The following is a 16,890-nucleotide window of genomic DNA, read 5'->3' on the forward strand; positions in this document are numbered from 1 at the left end:
TTGAAAACATTTCTACTTATATCACAATTTGCTTTATTTCGACATTAACCTTTTTCTTAAAGGCCCTGGACACATTATCTCTCGTTTGTGTCTCTACAGCGCCCCTACTGCATAAGGACTGATCTAAAATTGCACATTACATTACATTATAAGTCATACCGTACTGGTCACCATTTTGCAGAACTTTTGCTACACAACAATAACAGTATAGTTTCAAACATTTCAAGGCACAAGAAAGACAGGTAAAATGAAAATGAGAGATTACAATGCCATAAACTGTTCAATTGAAGTACAATGTAGTAGGCAAACACCATTAGGATAGTTGGGAAATAAATTAGATGCACACGTGCATGATTAAATATTGTGAAAATATTTGCCCAGGGATCCAGCCACTGAGAGAATTAGAACATTTAGACACGCACACACACACTAAAAAAATAAAAGCTATTGTCAAATTAGCAGCTTAGGTGATGTCTTGTTGCAAAGCCAAGCTGCACAGTACAGGATTTGCTTGTGTGATTTGGTGTAAATATAATCCAGAATGCCACTTCACATTGAAATTAAAGGAGATGAAAGATTTTGAGCATGTAATTGTCTGTTGTTCACATCACAATGCTGTTGGGAGGTCCGTAGTGACATTTCGCGAGGTTACCCTCTTCTAAAAGGCATGGCTTCCTTCCACCATCTTTGTCTCCTCACTACAAAACAAAACAAGAGTTTCATCCACAAAACAAACAAACAAAACAAAACATTTTTAGCTTGAGAACTCATCCTTGATTCCACATATATTTATTATATGTTTGGTAAAATTACTCACACATCTTGGTCGATGTTCAGTAGTTAATCAGATAAGTGTACCCTCAAAGAACTCTGATGTTCTTATATGAAAATGTTAAAAGCAAATAAGCCAAACAGAACATGTATCCAAGCCAAACTAGTCACAGGTGAGGATTTTAAAAAAAGAGGGCATTCACGTACAAGTTTACCCTAGAGCTTTGGTACCTCACCTGAACCAAAGTTTTCTCTTTTACGCCATCTAAAGGTTCCAATCATCTGTGTCCGTGTTTGTAGGTGTGCCATATTTTTTATGTTCATGCGGGGAAAGCAAAAATGAAAGCATGCAACCAATTTGATGCAAGGCATTGCAGTTTTGTCTGGGCTCTTCTGATCTTACTCAGTGAGTCTCTTAAACTGTGTTATTTGTGCTCATTTTTATCAGATGGTAAAAACTGAGCAGAGGAAACTGAGAGTTGAAGTTTTTATAATATATGCATCTTATTGTAGACTGTCAAACCCTTTACCGTAGTTCTAAACAGTGAATATAACATGTCCTTTAATATAGCAATGGCCAGAATACAAAATCTACCAAAACAAAAAAACAAAAAACTTTTTTTCAGAACGAGGTTTGAAAATGTGGTGTCATCCTTTGTAAAGTGAAAACGCTAAACTTCACAATTTGTAGATAGTTTCTTTTTTTTTTACCATTGATATGTAGATAACTTTGCTCTAAGCTGTTAAACCTACACATGCAATGGTTCTCAAATGAAGGTACGAGTACCCCAGAGGGTACACAAAGGCCCTTCAGAGGGTATGTGAGATTTTAAAAGGATATCTGCAGGAATCATCAAATTGAATTTACTGCTTTGTAATGGCATGACAGGAACATGCATGGAGAACCATTGCAGAACATGGCAAACATTAGTGATACTCAGTTGTCATTATGTGCAGTAGAATACATGTATTGAATACAGGTACATTTTATTTGATTAAGTCCTTTTTCATTTTGCCATCATTGAATTAAAAGTCTTCCCTCACCACTGTGGCAAGCGTTTCTAAACAGAGTTAGTTAATTTCCTTTGAATGCCATTATTTTCCATCAATAGCATTTGAGAGAAGATTAGCCCAATGTCTCCAGGCTCTCCACATTGCCCGAATAACTACTTAAAGGCTTGACAGCTTCATGAAAGCCTACCGTAAATGAGGATTTTGTAGTTATGTAAGGCAAGTAGTGTAGAAAAATTCAACTCTGGGAGTGGAGCTGACATGCTCAAATACTGAGTGAGATCAGAGGTTTCTAGCCTCATCAGAGTCAATCAGCCAGGATTTAAAAGGGTGGAAAAACATCCAGTAAAAGAATGGAATTCTCAACAAAGGTTTTATGCTTGAAGGAAGGCAAGTTAAAATAAAAGCACCCCTGTAAGATTGCACAGTTGCTTACACCATAGGATTTTTTGTGTTATGCTTGTCCCATTAAAAATGTTGGTCAAATTTGTTTGACATATGTATATGCCATGACCATGGCATTCACCACCTATGAAGCACTCAAAACAAACAACAAACAATTACAACTATAACTGCAGTATTGTTGCTAAGTAAATAAAACTGTTGACTAGCTGCATAAATTATTATGGCAGTCTTGCTGACGCAGTGTTAATGCCAGCTTGAGTTGATTGCATGTTCGCTTTCTGTTAGTTTAGCAGCCCATTAAAATAAACTAAATTTTTATAATAGGTGGCTAAATGGTTGTGTTATTACCAGTGGTGTAGTTGGGATTTTTTAAGTGGGTGTACGCAATTCTGGGATGTTCTATATATACATACAGAACATCAATCATAGACTACAACACCAGTTGAACTAACGTTAAATTTAATGTTTTACTGCAAAATAATCACAGGCGAACGTTATTAAGCATAACTCAAACCGAAATAAAAATCTAGCGAGGCGTCGGGAGAAGTGGGTGGACAGCGTATGCCCGCGTACCACGCCCACTACACCACTGGTTATTACTTTAATTCGGTACATTATGTCATTTTATTGTAAAGTCTGATCAGAGGAAAAGACTGCAAGTTAGTTAAAACTAGACATCCTGTATGCATTACATGTTTCTTTTTTAAAAGACCATGTTGTATTTTATCATGCCTGTTTAAAAGAATATTATTTTAATGTTATTTTTAATCTAAGCAGTAACACACACACAATATCACAAGATAAAACACACACACACACATACACATTGCCTCAAGATAGAAATGACCCGGATTAATGAAAACATCCACAAGCATCTTCATACCAAGTGGACATCCAGTTCAGTGTTTGACTGGCTTCTGCTTAGGGTAGGCAGAGGATCATCCAGTTCAGTGTTTGACTGGCTTCTGCTTAGGGTAGGCAGAGGATCATCCAATGCAAGTGTTGAACTGGACGCCCGTCTGAGCTCACTGCGACATAAAAAAAAAAATACAGGTCAAAACATAACCAACTGTGATCATTCTAAAAACTTAAGTGGATTTGTACAGCAGTTGTAAATATCTATTTTATAGTATTTTAGTATATTCAGCTTTTTCTCCAAAGATTGTACACCACAAAGAATATGATGGACAGTACGAACCTGCTATCAAGCTGTTCTTTTTCAGTAGGCTTGGAAGTAACAGCAGATTTTGGTAGATCTGGTTGCTTGGATGAACTGCATACTAATGGAAGGAGCCAACATATCCATAAATAAAAGTTGAGACCTTTTACAATGAATCATGGATGATTTTTGTTATGCTTGGCTTAGTTTGCAACTTTGTCATTGGGAGAACAATGTCAATGAAGAACATGGAGTAAGAGAAGTAGCTCCATCATTTTTCCAGTACAAAGTAGGGAACATTTTGTCTAAACATTTCTTTTTACCATCTAGGTTGTCCATGCTTTGTGCTTTGTTCTTATCCCACTCTTCCTTAGGAGGAGGAAGTAACTCCTGGGAGGCTGACTTAACTACATAGAATGAATTCTTCTTCCTCTTGGAGGATGCTCCCCTCAAAGCTGTAAAACAAAACAGCGCATTTGTGTTTAAGCAAAGAAAATTTATCATGAAGGTTTCACAAGTGCACAGATGGCTGCATAACTCACGATGGATCCGTTTGAATACCGTTGAGCCCATGAATTTCAAAAAACGGTTTGCATAGAAATTGGGCCTGTGAACCGACACGGTGTCCTGAAAAGCAAAGAAACCTGTCAGTCCCTGAGAGACCCCACCTCCCCCATCCCCACCTCAATATACACGAGAAGGAAAAATGGGATGGCACATACCCCATCATGTAAAAGGGATTTCCAGGAGTGTTCCACCTTTTTAATAAACCTGACAATGAAAACGGATATGTATTACATCATCCATATACCAACCACAGGATTGATACTGAGTTCATGAGTGGCTCTGTGAACCTGTAGGACTGAAGGATATCAATAATTCCCAAGAAGATGAGCAGGTTTTCGTCTTTATGCTTGGCCGGGATCCCACCCATTCTGAAATGAACACAAAGTTTCCTCAAAGAAGTCGTTGGATACAGCGGAACCTCGATTTAACGAACGGGCCTTTTTTGTACAACCAAGAATTTTTCTTGTGGCTTAAAAACACACAAAACAGTACCCAATCATCATTTAGTGATTTTTTCTTGCATAAAATTGCCCAGTACAGTGCAAAATAAATAAGCTAGAGGTGCTGGGATCCCTGTATGGAGTTATAACATTCTCTTAAAAAATGCACTTTACTGTTTGCATTGCCCATTCAGTCTATATTATATTACATAAGTTCACAGAGTTTAGGTTTATATTTCACAAATTTCTCTCAATTTCTGCCAGTACAGGAACCAACAGACTTAGATAGCTGCACGTGTTTCAGAAAAGGCAAATGATGGCCAATTTTTTCGGTCTGTTGAATCCAGGATCCATTGTTTCCAGATGTCTTAAATTGTGTTTTTAACTGAATGTGTTTCTAAGAACAAAATCACAAAATATTTCCTCACGTGTCGTCATCTGCCACTGGTTCTGGGTCCTTCACAGTCCCTTGGATGGATTCCAGGGCAGTGGAGTAGAGAACCTTTTGCCTCCTGCTGTCACGTCTGCTCTCTCTGCATGACTTCTTGCGATTTAAAACATGGATTCCCAGTAGGAGGCTGTAGTCCATGATTTTGAAGCTTTCCAGAACCTAAAAAGGAGAAATTTTTGCATTTGAATATTGTAGTTTAGTCATTTTCACCTGAATTCGAAAATAAGGGCTCTTCAGTGAGTTTGTGGTTCGTCCATGTGCCTCAGCACTTTGAGGTTTGGGTTTCAAATCCTGGCTCTCTCTTTATGTGCAGTTTTCATTTCACCCTGCATGCTTGCATGGGTTTTCTTCAGTTATTTCAGGTTTCTTCAGATTTATTGACGACTAAGTAGTTTAAAGCTTTAAATGTGAATGTTGAATATATTTGCCCTCTGACTGACTGGCATGTATTTCAGGGTTCACTCTGCCTTTTGCTCAAAGTGAGTCGGGATAGACTCAAAACGAATCAAAACGAGAACATGGATGATGAGAAGAATCTGTGCTTAACTGGTTCTATTCTGCTGATGAATTTACCTCACTTGTATTTTTTGTTTTTAAAAATCCTTCCAGTATTATTTGTGTGAGAGTACACTGCATTACTGCAGACTTATAATCCCAATAGCCTGTTCCTTTCTAATGCAAGATCTAGTCCAAAGTAAGGGGATCTATTATGCAACTACATACCAAAGTACAGTTTTGTACACCGAAGCTCAATCAATCCGAGTACATCCGAATTTCACAAAGAAACACTGTAATTGGAAACAAAGACTTTCTTGACAAGGATTGTTACCTAATACATTTACAATGAGGTCAGATGAGGGAGATTGTGCTGCACAGTCCAGCCAGGTCAGATGAATAATATGGTTGGGTCTACCAATTCTTAATCCTCTTGGGCCAACCTGCAGCTGTATGTGGCCTTTTGATGCCCTTATTGTGGTTTGACTGTTAGGCAATTTTCAGTGGCCGTCATTTGAGTTAAATTACCAAAATTTGGGCAAGAGAAGTCAATGTGTCTGAATTACAAATGACATATGCAGATGTGTCACTCTTGTCAGAAGACCTACCACTTGACCCATAAACCCATAGACCCATAAAAAAAGAAGCTAAAATGTAGCCTCTTTCTTTTTAATGAAATTGTGAAAAACAGTATACCTGTACTTCTTTGCTTTCACAATTCAGAACTACCTAATTCTCAAGCTTTGCACATTCAGCAATTATCTTCAAATTGAACAGTGCCATGCATTTATGATTTCACTTTACAGGGTCTTAGTTCTGAAGCGTCAAACGTCAGTCCACAACGGTCTGTGTCCTGCATGTTTTTTAAGTCTTTCTTTGTAACACAGCTGTTCAAATGATCAGGCCCATTATGAAGCTTCTGCAGAGCTCATTGATGAGCCAAACATTTGAAATAGATGTGTTACAAAGAATGACGAAAATATTTGGGGTAAATCGAAGATGCTTCTCTCTTAAAGTGCCTATCCTATCTGACTTTATGAGTGATTCTGAGTCCATCCAAGACCTGTCAGTAGTCAATCACAGGGCACATATTAACAAAGAACCATTCATATCTAGGGGCAATTTTGAATGTTCGCTTCACCTGTTATGCACAGAAAACAGGAGTATGGAGAAAATCGCTAAATGGATTAAGCTGATAAAATGATAAGTAGCCTGGTCATTTTCATCTATTGTGGTAATCGACAGCTATCAACCTTGAAACCTCCACATTTCTGAGAAATGTTTAAACTGCCTTATACTTGAGAGTATGAGAGTCAATTATAGTCTAAAGTAAGTAGCAAGCTAACAGCCTGGCATAATCAGTGAATACCTAAGTATAGTCTATTAATGCAGAACAATAGCAACATTTTTTTTTTCCTCAGTGTGAGTGCCAATCATGGATGGAAAGTCAATATTGATGCGCTTCAGAATTATGGTGTCATGAAGTGAAATTAATACGTGTACAGTTTTGCTTAATGTTCATTATTCAACCCAATAGTACAGTAATAAGCCATTTTTAAAAATTAAGTATTAAGAACTTATTGTTATTTTGCTGTTTTAAATATGATTTGAATTAATAAATCAGATACACATTGATGACTAAAGTATTCTGGGATCCCTTTCTTTTTTGCATAGAGGTGAATTCATTCAAGTAACCAATGGGCACATCGCAAAATGTATGCATACTCTGATTGGCTCTTAACCAGGAAATGTACGTTTTAACTTAAGCAATTGCAAAGAAAAAATGCATCATCTAGTAAATTAACCTGAGCAAAACCTTAATTTTTACTTGGGCTGCGTTTGTTGGCGGCTCAGTGGAGCAGTACTTAGACTCACAATTCAAAATCATAAATAAATAAAATGTGTTTACATTTTCATCCCTTTATTAATAGGACATTATTTCAAAATTAGAGTGCAGAAAATGCACAAAGAAAAATCACTGATGATTCATTTAGTGGTTTGGCTCCTAATGTCAGAAAAAATGAGTCCACTACATAAATTGGGTATTATTGACTCCCGAGAAGCTGAATGCTCAAACATTTGGACAATTTTAAATGAAAAAAACAAAATAAATAAAAATCTGAATGATTAATCGATGACCAAAAGGATTATTACTTGTCACACCTCCGGTTATTAGTGCATGGACCCAGCTCATGGGCAACATTCCAATTACAAATGATCTTAATTCATTGTTTAATGTGATCCCTTTTTCAGTAAAAAAAAAAACCTGTAGCTTTCACTACTTGATTCTTTCCACACATGGACATCATGCTATACTAATCTACAAACAATGATGGTTAAAACAATCTGAACATGACATACCCGACAGTCTCTCTGTAGAGTTTTCATTAGGGCGCTGTGGGTCTCCGCATCAAAGCACAAGCCTTCGTGCATCTCTTGGAAATCCAAGTCTTTGAATGTAGGTGAAGCCTTTGCACGCTCTTTGCGTGAAGCACGGCGTTTGTATGAGGAGCCCTTCAGGTCATACTTGTAATGCATCTTCATGGCGCGTGGCAGCACATTGTTCATCACTACCACACGGACAGTGACGCCACCACACTGGATGCAGTACAGGCCATAGAACTTCGGGAGCAAAGTCCTTGGGTTTTGATTAAGATTCTACAAAAGTCAAAGCAAACATTTTGACTTGAAGATGCAATGCATATACAATATTTGAGTATCTAAGTGCAAATGAACTATAGAGACACAGGTTTTGGGCTCTTTAAATTAATCTTATATCACAACACCTTCCTTGGACAGTTGCACTGTATGCTTTGAATTGGTGAATGTCCAATTAGTGTGTTCATCGAGTGAACAAAATGTTGATTTTGTAACAATTTGTTTCTAATGAGTTTAATAGTCATTTTTACTATTTTTTTGTGATTTTCCATCTATCCATCCATCCATCAACCCTTATGAGACATATAATCTAAATGTATTCACCATGTAATAGCCAGGAAGCAGCTTCTGCAGAAACTCTGCCTCTTTAGGTTGCACAGTCTTGATTATAAATTCATCATCACTGGTGAGGTAGAACCAGGAACTGCTGGCACCAGGGTTGGACAGCTCAATCAGAGGCTCATTACAGATGGAGAACTGGAAATCACAATGATACGGAAGCTTTATTTAAAATATCGTAATATATAATCATACGTGGCAATATCTATCATTTCAATATGTGAATACACTGATGGTGTTAAAGGGGAAGTCAATCCAAATATTTTATTTTCAATATTGCGTTTGTTTTTTACGCCACAAAATCCACCTGTTTTAACCCATCTCAGGGGTGGCCATTTTGTCACTGGGTGTTGCCTGAAAATTACATCACAGTTGCTCAGGGCTCAGGTAATAAACATTCACTGTTTACCTGTTTTCTGAGTTATCTCATATGAGATTTGGAAGCTGTCAAAAGCAAAATCGCCACCCCCTGAGATATATACAATCTGGTAGATTATGCTGCTTAATTCAGGGTCTTTAAATGCAATATTTACCGGAAGGCCATGTTTAGACTAATGCATACGACATATTATTGTAAAGAAAATTTTGAGTTTTGACTTCCCCTTTAATGATTCATCACGGTAAATAGGAGACATGAGTATCTATTTACAACATTTAAATTCTATAACTCTTTACGTTTATGCTTTCAAATGAGTTACTGTACTTGTACAGCAGCTTAGAAGATCTCGAGATCTCATCACTGAGTAACAATTTTTTTAGAACAGGCCCAGAGGATACTTTTTTTAGGGGATCTAAATCACAACACCCTTAAAATAACATTGTTGATAGTAGTAATTAAATCACACCTTGTAACATCTTATCAATGATAACCATGAATTAAATTAGGATCCGGTATTCACCTCTAAATCAGGGTAATGAAATAAAATCCAGTCAAGTGTCAAAACTTACAAGATAGTCGTCTGGTTTGATGCCAAAGAGTTCCCTAAAGTAGCGGAATGCCAGTGGTGCATATGTTTTGAGACGGAAGTCGGGATAGTGATGTGCTGGGGTCAGGTTGCTGCCCTCACTGGGAAATAAACAAAATTAAACTGTTAATAGGATAGGATAGGATAGGATAGCTTGATTGTCATTACAGCTACACAAATACAAGACAACATTAACCAGTTAAGATGGCCCAAAATTACGACAGCATTTTAGGATCATTTTAGGATATATATATATATATATATATATATATATATATATATATATATATATATATATATATATATATATATATATATATATATATATATATATATATATATATATATATATACTTATACTTATACATATATATACTCAAGGCATACTTTTGTGTTTTAGTTGTATTTTCTAGACAAAACAAAACCAGAAAAAAGAAAGTCAGCCAAACTAATAAAACCAGAGATTGAGATTCACTAAGAGCTACATGTAAAATTTTGTCTTGACCAAACATCATACACGTTTTATGTTGAGCTTTCTGTGTCTTCATAGCCAAATGAGAGAAATACTACCAACTATGGTGCGCCAAATATGAATTGTTAAATTGATCAATAAAATAAATTTACAAGCTTCAAGAGCTATCTTCGGAAAGACAATACCAAATGTTTTTTCATTGGATCTCAATGACTGTTCGGATTGTGGACCTGATGTTGTGTCCAGTGAGTGATGACTGAATACCAGGAAATTAAAATTCCAATTATCGATAAATGAAATACTCCTCTGCTTAGTACTGTAAATTGAAAGTACCTTGGCAAGAAGACACTCTCCACCACAGAGAAATCTTGCATGAGAACATCTCTGTCAGGTTTGGAGCTAAGGTTTCCCACCGCATAACCTATAGCCAGCTGAATCGCTCCTTTCAGGGCAGCTGGTGTGGGCTGAAAGAAATGTACAAATCATTTCATTTACATTACAGCCAAAAGTGACTATTGTCTGACTTGTATAGTTGCATGACTGAGCAGGGTTATGGGTTAGGGTTATGTAAATCGTCTTTCACAAAACAACAACAACAACAACAACAATTTGATAGCTCTTGTACTGCTCTATTAGTATACAGCAATACTTCTCAATTATATTTTGCAAAGCCCCCCTAGGAAAGAAAAAAACATTTTGCGCCCCCTCCCCCGACTTGCCACACTGACCATAAGATTATTATCTATAAAAATTGTATAAGTATACCTAAAACTCCTTTATTAACACTGACAAAAGGAAAAAGCAACACCAACTAACTTTCAATAACTGTTAACTTTTTTTTTTTTTACAGCACTTATACAAGTTAAAGATTTGTCTAAGCAGAAAAAAAACCCAAGTGCATCAAACTGCCTGAAAAAAATATGGCAAGCCTTATTTTATCACATTTACACTTCACATGGCAAAAACAAATAATTTTCTGGGGTCATCCGCCCCCGGCATTGCCCCGCTATTTGAGAAGGACTGGTATACATACAGTAACAATATACTGCAGATAGTAAAATATTGATGTTAATTTTCTAGGTCTTTGAAAATAGCTCAACCATTAAGAGCATTGTACATATGCAAAATAACTTTTCATTTTTCATTACATACATTTTAGGTTAAAATGTGTTTTATTCAGGAAATCTTTAAAAACGAATTGTCATCATTATATCCTTTGGCCATATTTGAGGAGAAACTGCATATGACTGCATCCTGTTGTCATTTGTTTTTAAAAAAAAGGTTTGACAAGATATTAAGTTATTTCGTTGTCGCATCAACCAATCCAAAATGAATGTCACAGGAACAAACTTACCTTTTTGTGATCTTTTGGCACTTTGGAGGCATGGCTTTCTTTCCCTGAACTGATTATGCTGCTGGTTGACATCTTTCAAAGAAGAGACAGAACTTGATAAGGGGAAGTTCGGATGAGGCACACCAGGTTCCCCTTTACTGTCAATTGCGCCTTGAATGGATATTACCGGAACTGCATTTTTCAGGTAACGCGATCCTGTAGAGAAAAAACGAGTCACACAATGTGGAATAGTTTCAGTGCAGTCCTCTGTAGCTTACAAAACACTGCAGGACTTTTGGTCCAGAGCACAGCTTTCTGTGGTCTGAGGTTCCTTCAATGTTTGTGTGGGTCACAACAACTCTTGATCCCAGTTAAGAAGGATTGGTTGGCAGAAAAATGTTGCTTACCCAACCCCCTGTTTTATAACTGAGGAAACAGAATGTTTAGATAACATTTTGCATGCATAATCTCAGAGGCAAGAATGTTAATTGGTGACAATTGATATGATTATTTAATTCCCTCATTCTATATATATATATTGTGGCATCATAATATTTGATTTTATACTTTTGCAGGGGCAATCTGCAGGATTGCACCATTTCATCTATTTATTTTGAATCCATACAAATTTCATATTTTAAACATGTTATTATGTTATGATACCTCTTAAATTTGTTTTAATATAATATAATCTTCATCATCATTTTACAAAGTGCTTTGACAGGGAAACAAGAACAAAAATCCTAGACAATGCTGATAAATGAATCACGTGAGAGCAAAAATGAAGTTAAAGCCTTAGTCAAGACACGAATCTGAGACCAAGCAGGAAGATGTGGATGGAAAAGTAAAACTAGTTTTGGTAAACTCATTTCAAATCACAATGTCCACATAAAATTAAGTCCAAACAAAGAAAACATAATTCATTATTTTTCTAACTTTTTTGAAACACACACATCTCAAAATAAAATTAGGTCCATAAAATAGTGCGATAAAAAAATTAAAAGAGCTATATTTAATTAAAATCTGTAAATAATTGATCATGTTAATTTCATTTTAATCTCACCAAAAAATTTGATTTTAAATTTGATATGTTGTTATGGCAGATAAAAAGATTGATATACAACATCAAGCTGGCATCTGTCATATATTTTCCACAACAGACAATAGACTAAACAGATGCACTTGTAACCATTTACCTTCTGCTGTCTGATCCCTAGTGTTGGCAGCAACCTTCAGTTTTTACCATATGGCAGTAATTTCTTTTGAAAATGGACAAATAATTAGAAAGTAACATTAAAATAATAAATTGTCTATCCTGTCCTTTTTTGACTCACTCAAATCCTGGGTGTTTTCATGTTTAGTTTGGCAAAGAACTTTGTTATAACTCTCTACAGTAGCGTCCTTGTTGCTAGTGTTAGCTGTAGCTGGAGTCGCAGCTGGATGCTTTGCATTTATGCGGTAAGCTAAACTTGAACTGCTTCTGTGGTAAGAAAGCTCCTTCTTTCAAATATGACATATGCGTCTACCTCTGTCAAAGATGCCGTTGGGCTGTTTTTTAAAGTTGATCGTAATTTCCCAAAAATTATAACTGTGTACAAGACACACCCTTAATTTTGGGGTCAAATTGAGGTATTTTCTATTTTACTGCGACACACCAACCTCTAGGTAACAATATAAAAACTAGAACTAAACAGAATAAATCTCACCTTTTGTAAACTTCATATTTTCTTGTGTTTATATCCGTAAATTGCATATTTGTTGCGCGTAAAGTTAAACATAAGTTGTTTCAGATTTCCCACATTGTGAGTGGTCAGTGAATATCTCATCACTGTAATGTCAAATGCGCTCAAAGCTGTTGTTTTTCCTTTTCCTCGCAACACGCTTTGAATTCATTTTACTATAAATACCCAAGTTTGAGCAGCATCCGTGTTTCACCAAGTTTATCATTGTGTATATATGCCAAAAGACTGCAATTAATAAACAACTGAAATGGATTACCTTTCTGTGTTTTCTAACCAGAGCACTCTTAATTGAATTCGTTGGAGACATCTTGATTTTTTCCTCTCAGCTTTATAAATATTGCTGTGTGTGAACAAAGATGACTTGGACGTTGGTTCAATCTGTTCACTTCTTTTATTCAAAATAATGCCGTATGAACCTCATCTAATGCTAGCTGCTGTTAACTGCAACATGAACTTGAAGCTAACAACCAACGGACTTCTTCTAGCTCGTCCCATTACTGTAATTATTTTCAGTAAGAAAACGGCCGATATAAAAATGCACATCTGTGGCTGACCGATAAATCTTCCTTGGATGGTGTTGAATAGAAAAAAAAAAAAATCACATTTTCATGTCACTGTTTATATGACACACCCATGCTTTTGGCCTTGATATGATCAACATACTGAAAGTAGAAAGAGATTAAAAATTAGATTTACACAATTAAAAAAAATAGCTTATACTTATTACTGCCTCATTAGAATTATATCTGATTATATTTAAAATGACTGACAAAATGACTGAAATCATGTGAATTCTCGAAACATACTGTCATACAGTATTCACTGTATGCTGTAGTAAATCTTAATATTTATTTAAAGAATGCTGCACTTTTCAATGTTTTCAAAGTCCTTAGAAGAAATTGAACACTTATGAAATAGAATCCCCAATAAGTAATTTTTGGACTATTTATTATTCATATTTGAACGATAGGGAGTGAAGAGGAAATAGTGGTGGCGGATGAACCCGGATGTTGATAAATACGCAGCAACACAGGAAACCTCAATAGCTGTATTTCACAAGAACAGAAAGTCGCATCAACCAAATCCAGAAAAGAAGATATGCCAATAGTTGCAAAAAATCGCATAACACCCAACAAGGTGTCAGCTAGAGGTGAACAAACACATGGAGCTCAAAACAACTAGGGAAGACAAGGAAAAATAAAAATGTTGATACAGTTGGGTGTGATTGATGAAACCATATGACGTTCATAAGACAATGAGCACATAACTGACATAAATTGCATGATCATAGGAGACGCAAGACCACATTGGCAAAACAAAACAGTCAAAACATTCCGAGAGAAAAAAAATAATATTTCAGTTAAAATGAGTCAATAAAGTCCAGTACTTTTTAAATAACTTGCTATTTTGATAAATATTAAAGACTTTATAACTGAAATACAGATTTGTTAGACAGTAATTATTAATCCCTTCCAAAATCTTTATTTTCTGTCTTAATTTGACCAAACTTTATTGACTTCCATTTTCAGGATGTGGTGTGATTAAACAAAAAAGCTGTCATAAGGGGCCATTTTACATGGGTGGGTCAGTTACAGGATAATCAATTGTTTGTACAGATTAGCAGCAGGGTCTGAATGCCTTGTAATTGTCACAAGGCGTTCCTTTTAGTTTCCTGTTCGCAAACATACTGTACCTTAAATGACGTAATAACAAAGGCTATGGTTTTGTTAACAAAAAGAATGTGGGGTTTATGGAAAGGGCCTGTGTGAGCCCCGATTAGTGAAAATAATAAGGGGGTATGTTACAAAAATAAACTTCTTATTGTGCCTGATTACACACGTAAAAGGCCTTCTTTAGCCTGTTTAAAATGAGGTAACCAGATTTGTTTTCAGTTGGACAACTGTTCATTAACATGTTTCTTTTCAAAGTATATTACAGTAAAACTCCTCTGCAACAAAATCATATTTGCAGCCAGAAATTTTTCACAACAGGGGACTTATCACTATAGAAAATCTATGTCTTGGATGTAAACATGAATCATGTGCTGTGCAAACTACAATCTGACTGAACATAAAAACAAAACAATCCAACATTGAAAAAAAAGACAAAAGGAATAAATAAATTGCCAAATCTACAGTAAACATCCGTTTTTATACTTATATCAATATCTTGAATAATGTCTTTCACTTTGCTTCATTCATCTTTAATTTGTTATTACTTTTATCCTATCATAAAGTGTGGGATTGGTTTAAGCTTGACACGTTTGCGAGCTCCACGTTACTAAATGGCAACCTCTCGGCAACCAGGCCCCTCCGCACTGAGTCCGCACGGAAACGTTTTTTTCGCAACGCGTATCTTCCAGAATTTCTTTACGAGCGGAAAACATGGTGGACAAACTATTGCCAAATGGATGTTCGCCGCTACAAACACCTTTGTGATTCGGCTGAAAAGGACTAGTGTGACCTAAATACCGTAAACAACTCCTGGCGAGCACCATGTTGGGGAAAGATGAGGTGTTTGTTAAGAAACACTCGGAAGAATTTAGGTCCTTTGAAGCTACTGGGCTTCTCTACCTCTGTCATACATTAGTGTTTTATTTATGCTGTAGACTACATTTACTGCCACCTATCGTATGGGAGAAAATGGTCTGACTGTTTGAAACTGTTTGTATGCTGTAGACCCCATTTATGGGAGAAAATCTCCTGACCGCGGGGGAAAGCCGTACCGAGTATGAAGTGCTGCAAAATGTGTGCCGGTGCATCAAATATAAACCAAGCTAGACTTTTCCTTCATGCTTATTTTCACCGTAGTGAATTTCATTGCAATGCAAATGCAGAAAAAAACATTTTGTAATATTCAACAAGGGGATTTTTCCTTGTATGAGGAAGTAACAAGAAAGGAAAGCCTTCCATGCATGGATTTTTTTTTCACAATGAAGAGTATTATTGCCCATGCAGGTTTCATTGTAGAGGATTGTACTGCATTTGAAATTCAATCGTTTCTCACAATCATTTTCTTATAATTTGCAAAAACTATGTTAGTTACTTTCAAAGGTTATTTTCTGCCCACGCTATCCCACAAACCACTGTGAATAATGACAACATGTTTTATTTGCAGCACATTTTATGCAAAGGAAAATATTGTGCAGTGTTTGTCTAATATTTATTTGGTAGTAGGGAGTTGTTCTGACATGGTGCCACCCATGATTCGGTCCCATTACAATAAATAATATAAAATAATGCATAAAATGCTTTTATAACCCACTAACTAATATTTTTACTGTGTACTACTTATTCAGGTTCACTGGGAACTGAAACCTATTGCAAGTGACTTTTGGCAAAAAGTGGATTTGCATTGACAACCTTATTATCCGGATGAACCTGAAACCCAAAATAAACAACAGTCAGTCAACCATCAGTGACTCGTGTAATGACTTCCTACAAGGAAAACATGTTTTAAAACACCAGGTAATGCAGGTGATATACATGTAAAATGAAAGTTGAGTAAATACCGTGGGCATTTAATGTACTGTAATTCCTTTGCTTTTTTTCAAGTACTGTATCAGATTTCTGATAACATGCTTCATATGATGGTTCGTAAAAGGCATTGGCATTTATTTCCTCTTGCTCCACCCCCAACAAATTATCTTCCGTATGGCTGACAGTTTATGATTAACATTGATAACAGAAATTCCGACAAAGTCAATCCTAAGTAGACATCTGCTCACTTAGGAAAATAACTAAAAGATTTTGTGAATGCTATCTTACCTCAAGAGGCATAATTCAACGAAGCAAGCCAGACAAGGTCAGATGATACAAACTCTGTGGCGGGCTGTCTGTGGTGAAAAGCCAAATACAACAATAACTTCCTCATCACTTCCTCCTCCTCTCGCTCTCTCTTTCTCCACCTACCTGTTGTACTTCTAGCACCAGACAAGGTGTCAGAAAAAGGCCAAACATTTCACAGTCTCTCAAGCGTCTATTTTATTTTTTATCCATTTCCTGTAACATTAGACATTTTCACTGTCTTGAGAAAAACAGAGCTTAGTATACAGGATCACATACATTGGACCACCATGCTAA

The 16,890-nt window shown here is 36.1% G+C and overlaps 1 protein-coding gene across 4 annotated transcripts; it reads right to left on the minus strand.

Moving 5' to 3' along the window:
* Nucleotides 1-16,647, minus strand: pip5k1ba (phosphatidylinositol-4-phosphate 5-kinase, type I, beta a). 4 transcript variants are annotated; one of them, XM_088435694.1, is made up of 14 exons: nt 16,576-16,647; nt 11,088-11,282; nt 10,067-10,197; nt 9,245-9,362; nt 8,282-8,434; nt 7,661-7,957; nt 4,782-4,963; nt 4,201-4,281; nt 4,069-4,117; nt 3,889-3,973; nt 3,670-3,801; nt 3,386-3,467; nt 3,071-3,215; nt 1-698 (listed from the first exon to the last, which is right to left on the minus strand). In XM_088435694.1, exons 2-14 carry the CDS (start codon nt 11,157-11,159, stop codon nt 696-698), a joined length of 1,530 nt encoding a protein of 509 aa, XP_088291820.1. In that variant the 5' UTR covers nt 11,160-11,282; nt 16,576-16,647; the 3' UTR covers nt 1-695. The 4 variants fall into 4 exon arrangements, with proteins under 4 accessions (XP_088291820.1, XP_088291821.1, XP_088291822.1 ...); XM_088435695.1 differs by lacking the exon at nt 16,576-16,647 and adding an exon at nt 11,345-11,434; XM_088435696.1 differs by lacking the exon at nt 16,576-16,647 and having other exon boundaries at nt 11,088-11,159; nt 11,254-11,405.
* Nucleotides 16,648-16,890: the final 243 nt, after the last annotated feature.

The sequence above is a fragment of the Hippichthys cyanospilos genome, chromosome 15, assembly GCF_059441005.1.
Source record: "Hippichthys cyanospilos isolate Australia breed blue-spotted pipefish chromosome 15, RoL_Hcya_1.0, whole genome shotgun sequence".
Lineage (NCBI taxonomy): Eukaryota > Metazoa > Chordata > Actinopteri > Syngnathiformes > Syngnathidae > Hippichthys > Hippichthys cyanospilos.

What these genes read in the sequence shown, in the direction of transcription:
- pip5k1ba (XM_088435694.1), bottom strand. Translation starts at nt 11,159, where the DNA reads ATGTCAACCAGCAGCATAATCAGTTCAGGGAAAGAAAGCCATGCCTCC. An exon ending in TGCTTCCTGGCTATTACATG is followed by an intron (nt 7,958 to 8,281) that starts GTGAATACATTT and finishes TGACTTTTGTAG; the next exon opens with AATCTTAATCAAAACCCAAG. An exon ending in GATATCCTTCAGTCCTACAG is followed by an intron (nt 4,118 to 4,200) that starts GTTCACAGAGCC and finishes TTTCATTGTCAG; the next exon opens with GTTTATTAAAAAGGTGGAAC.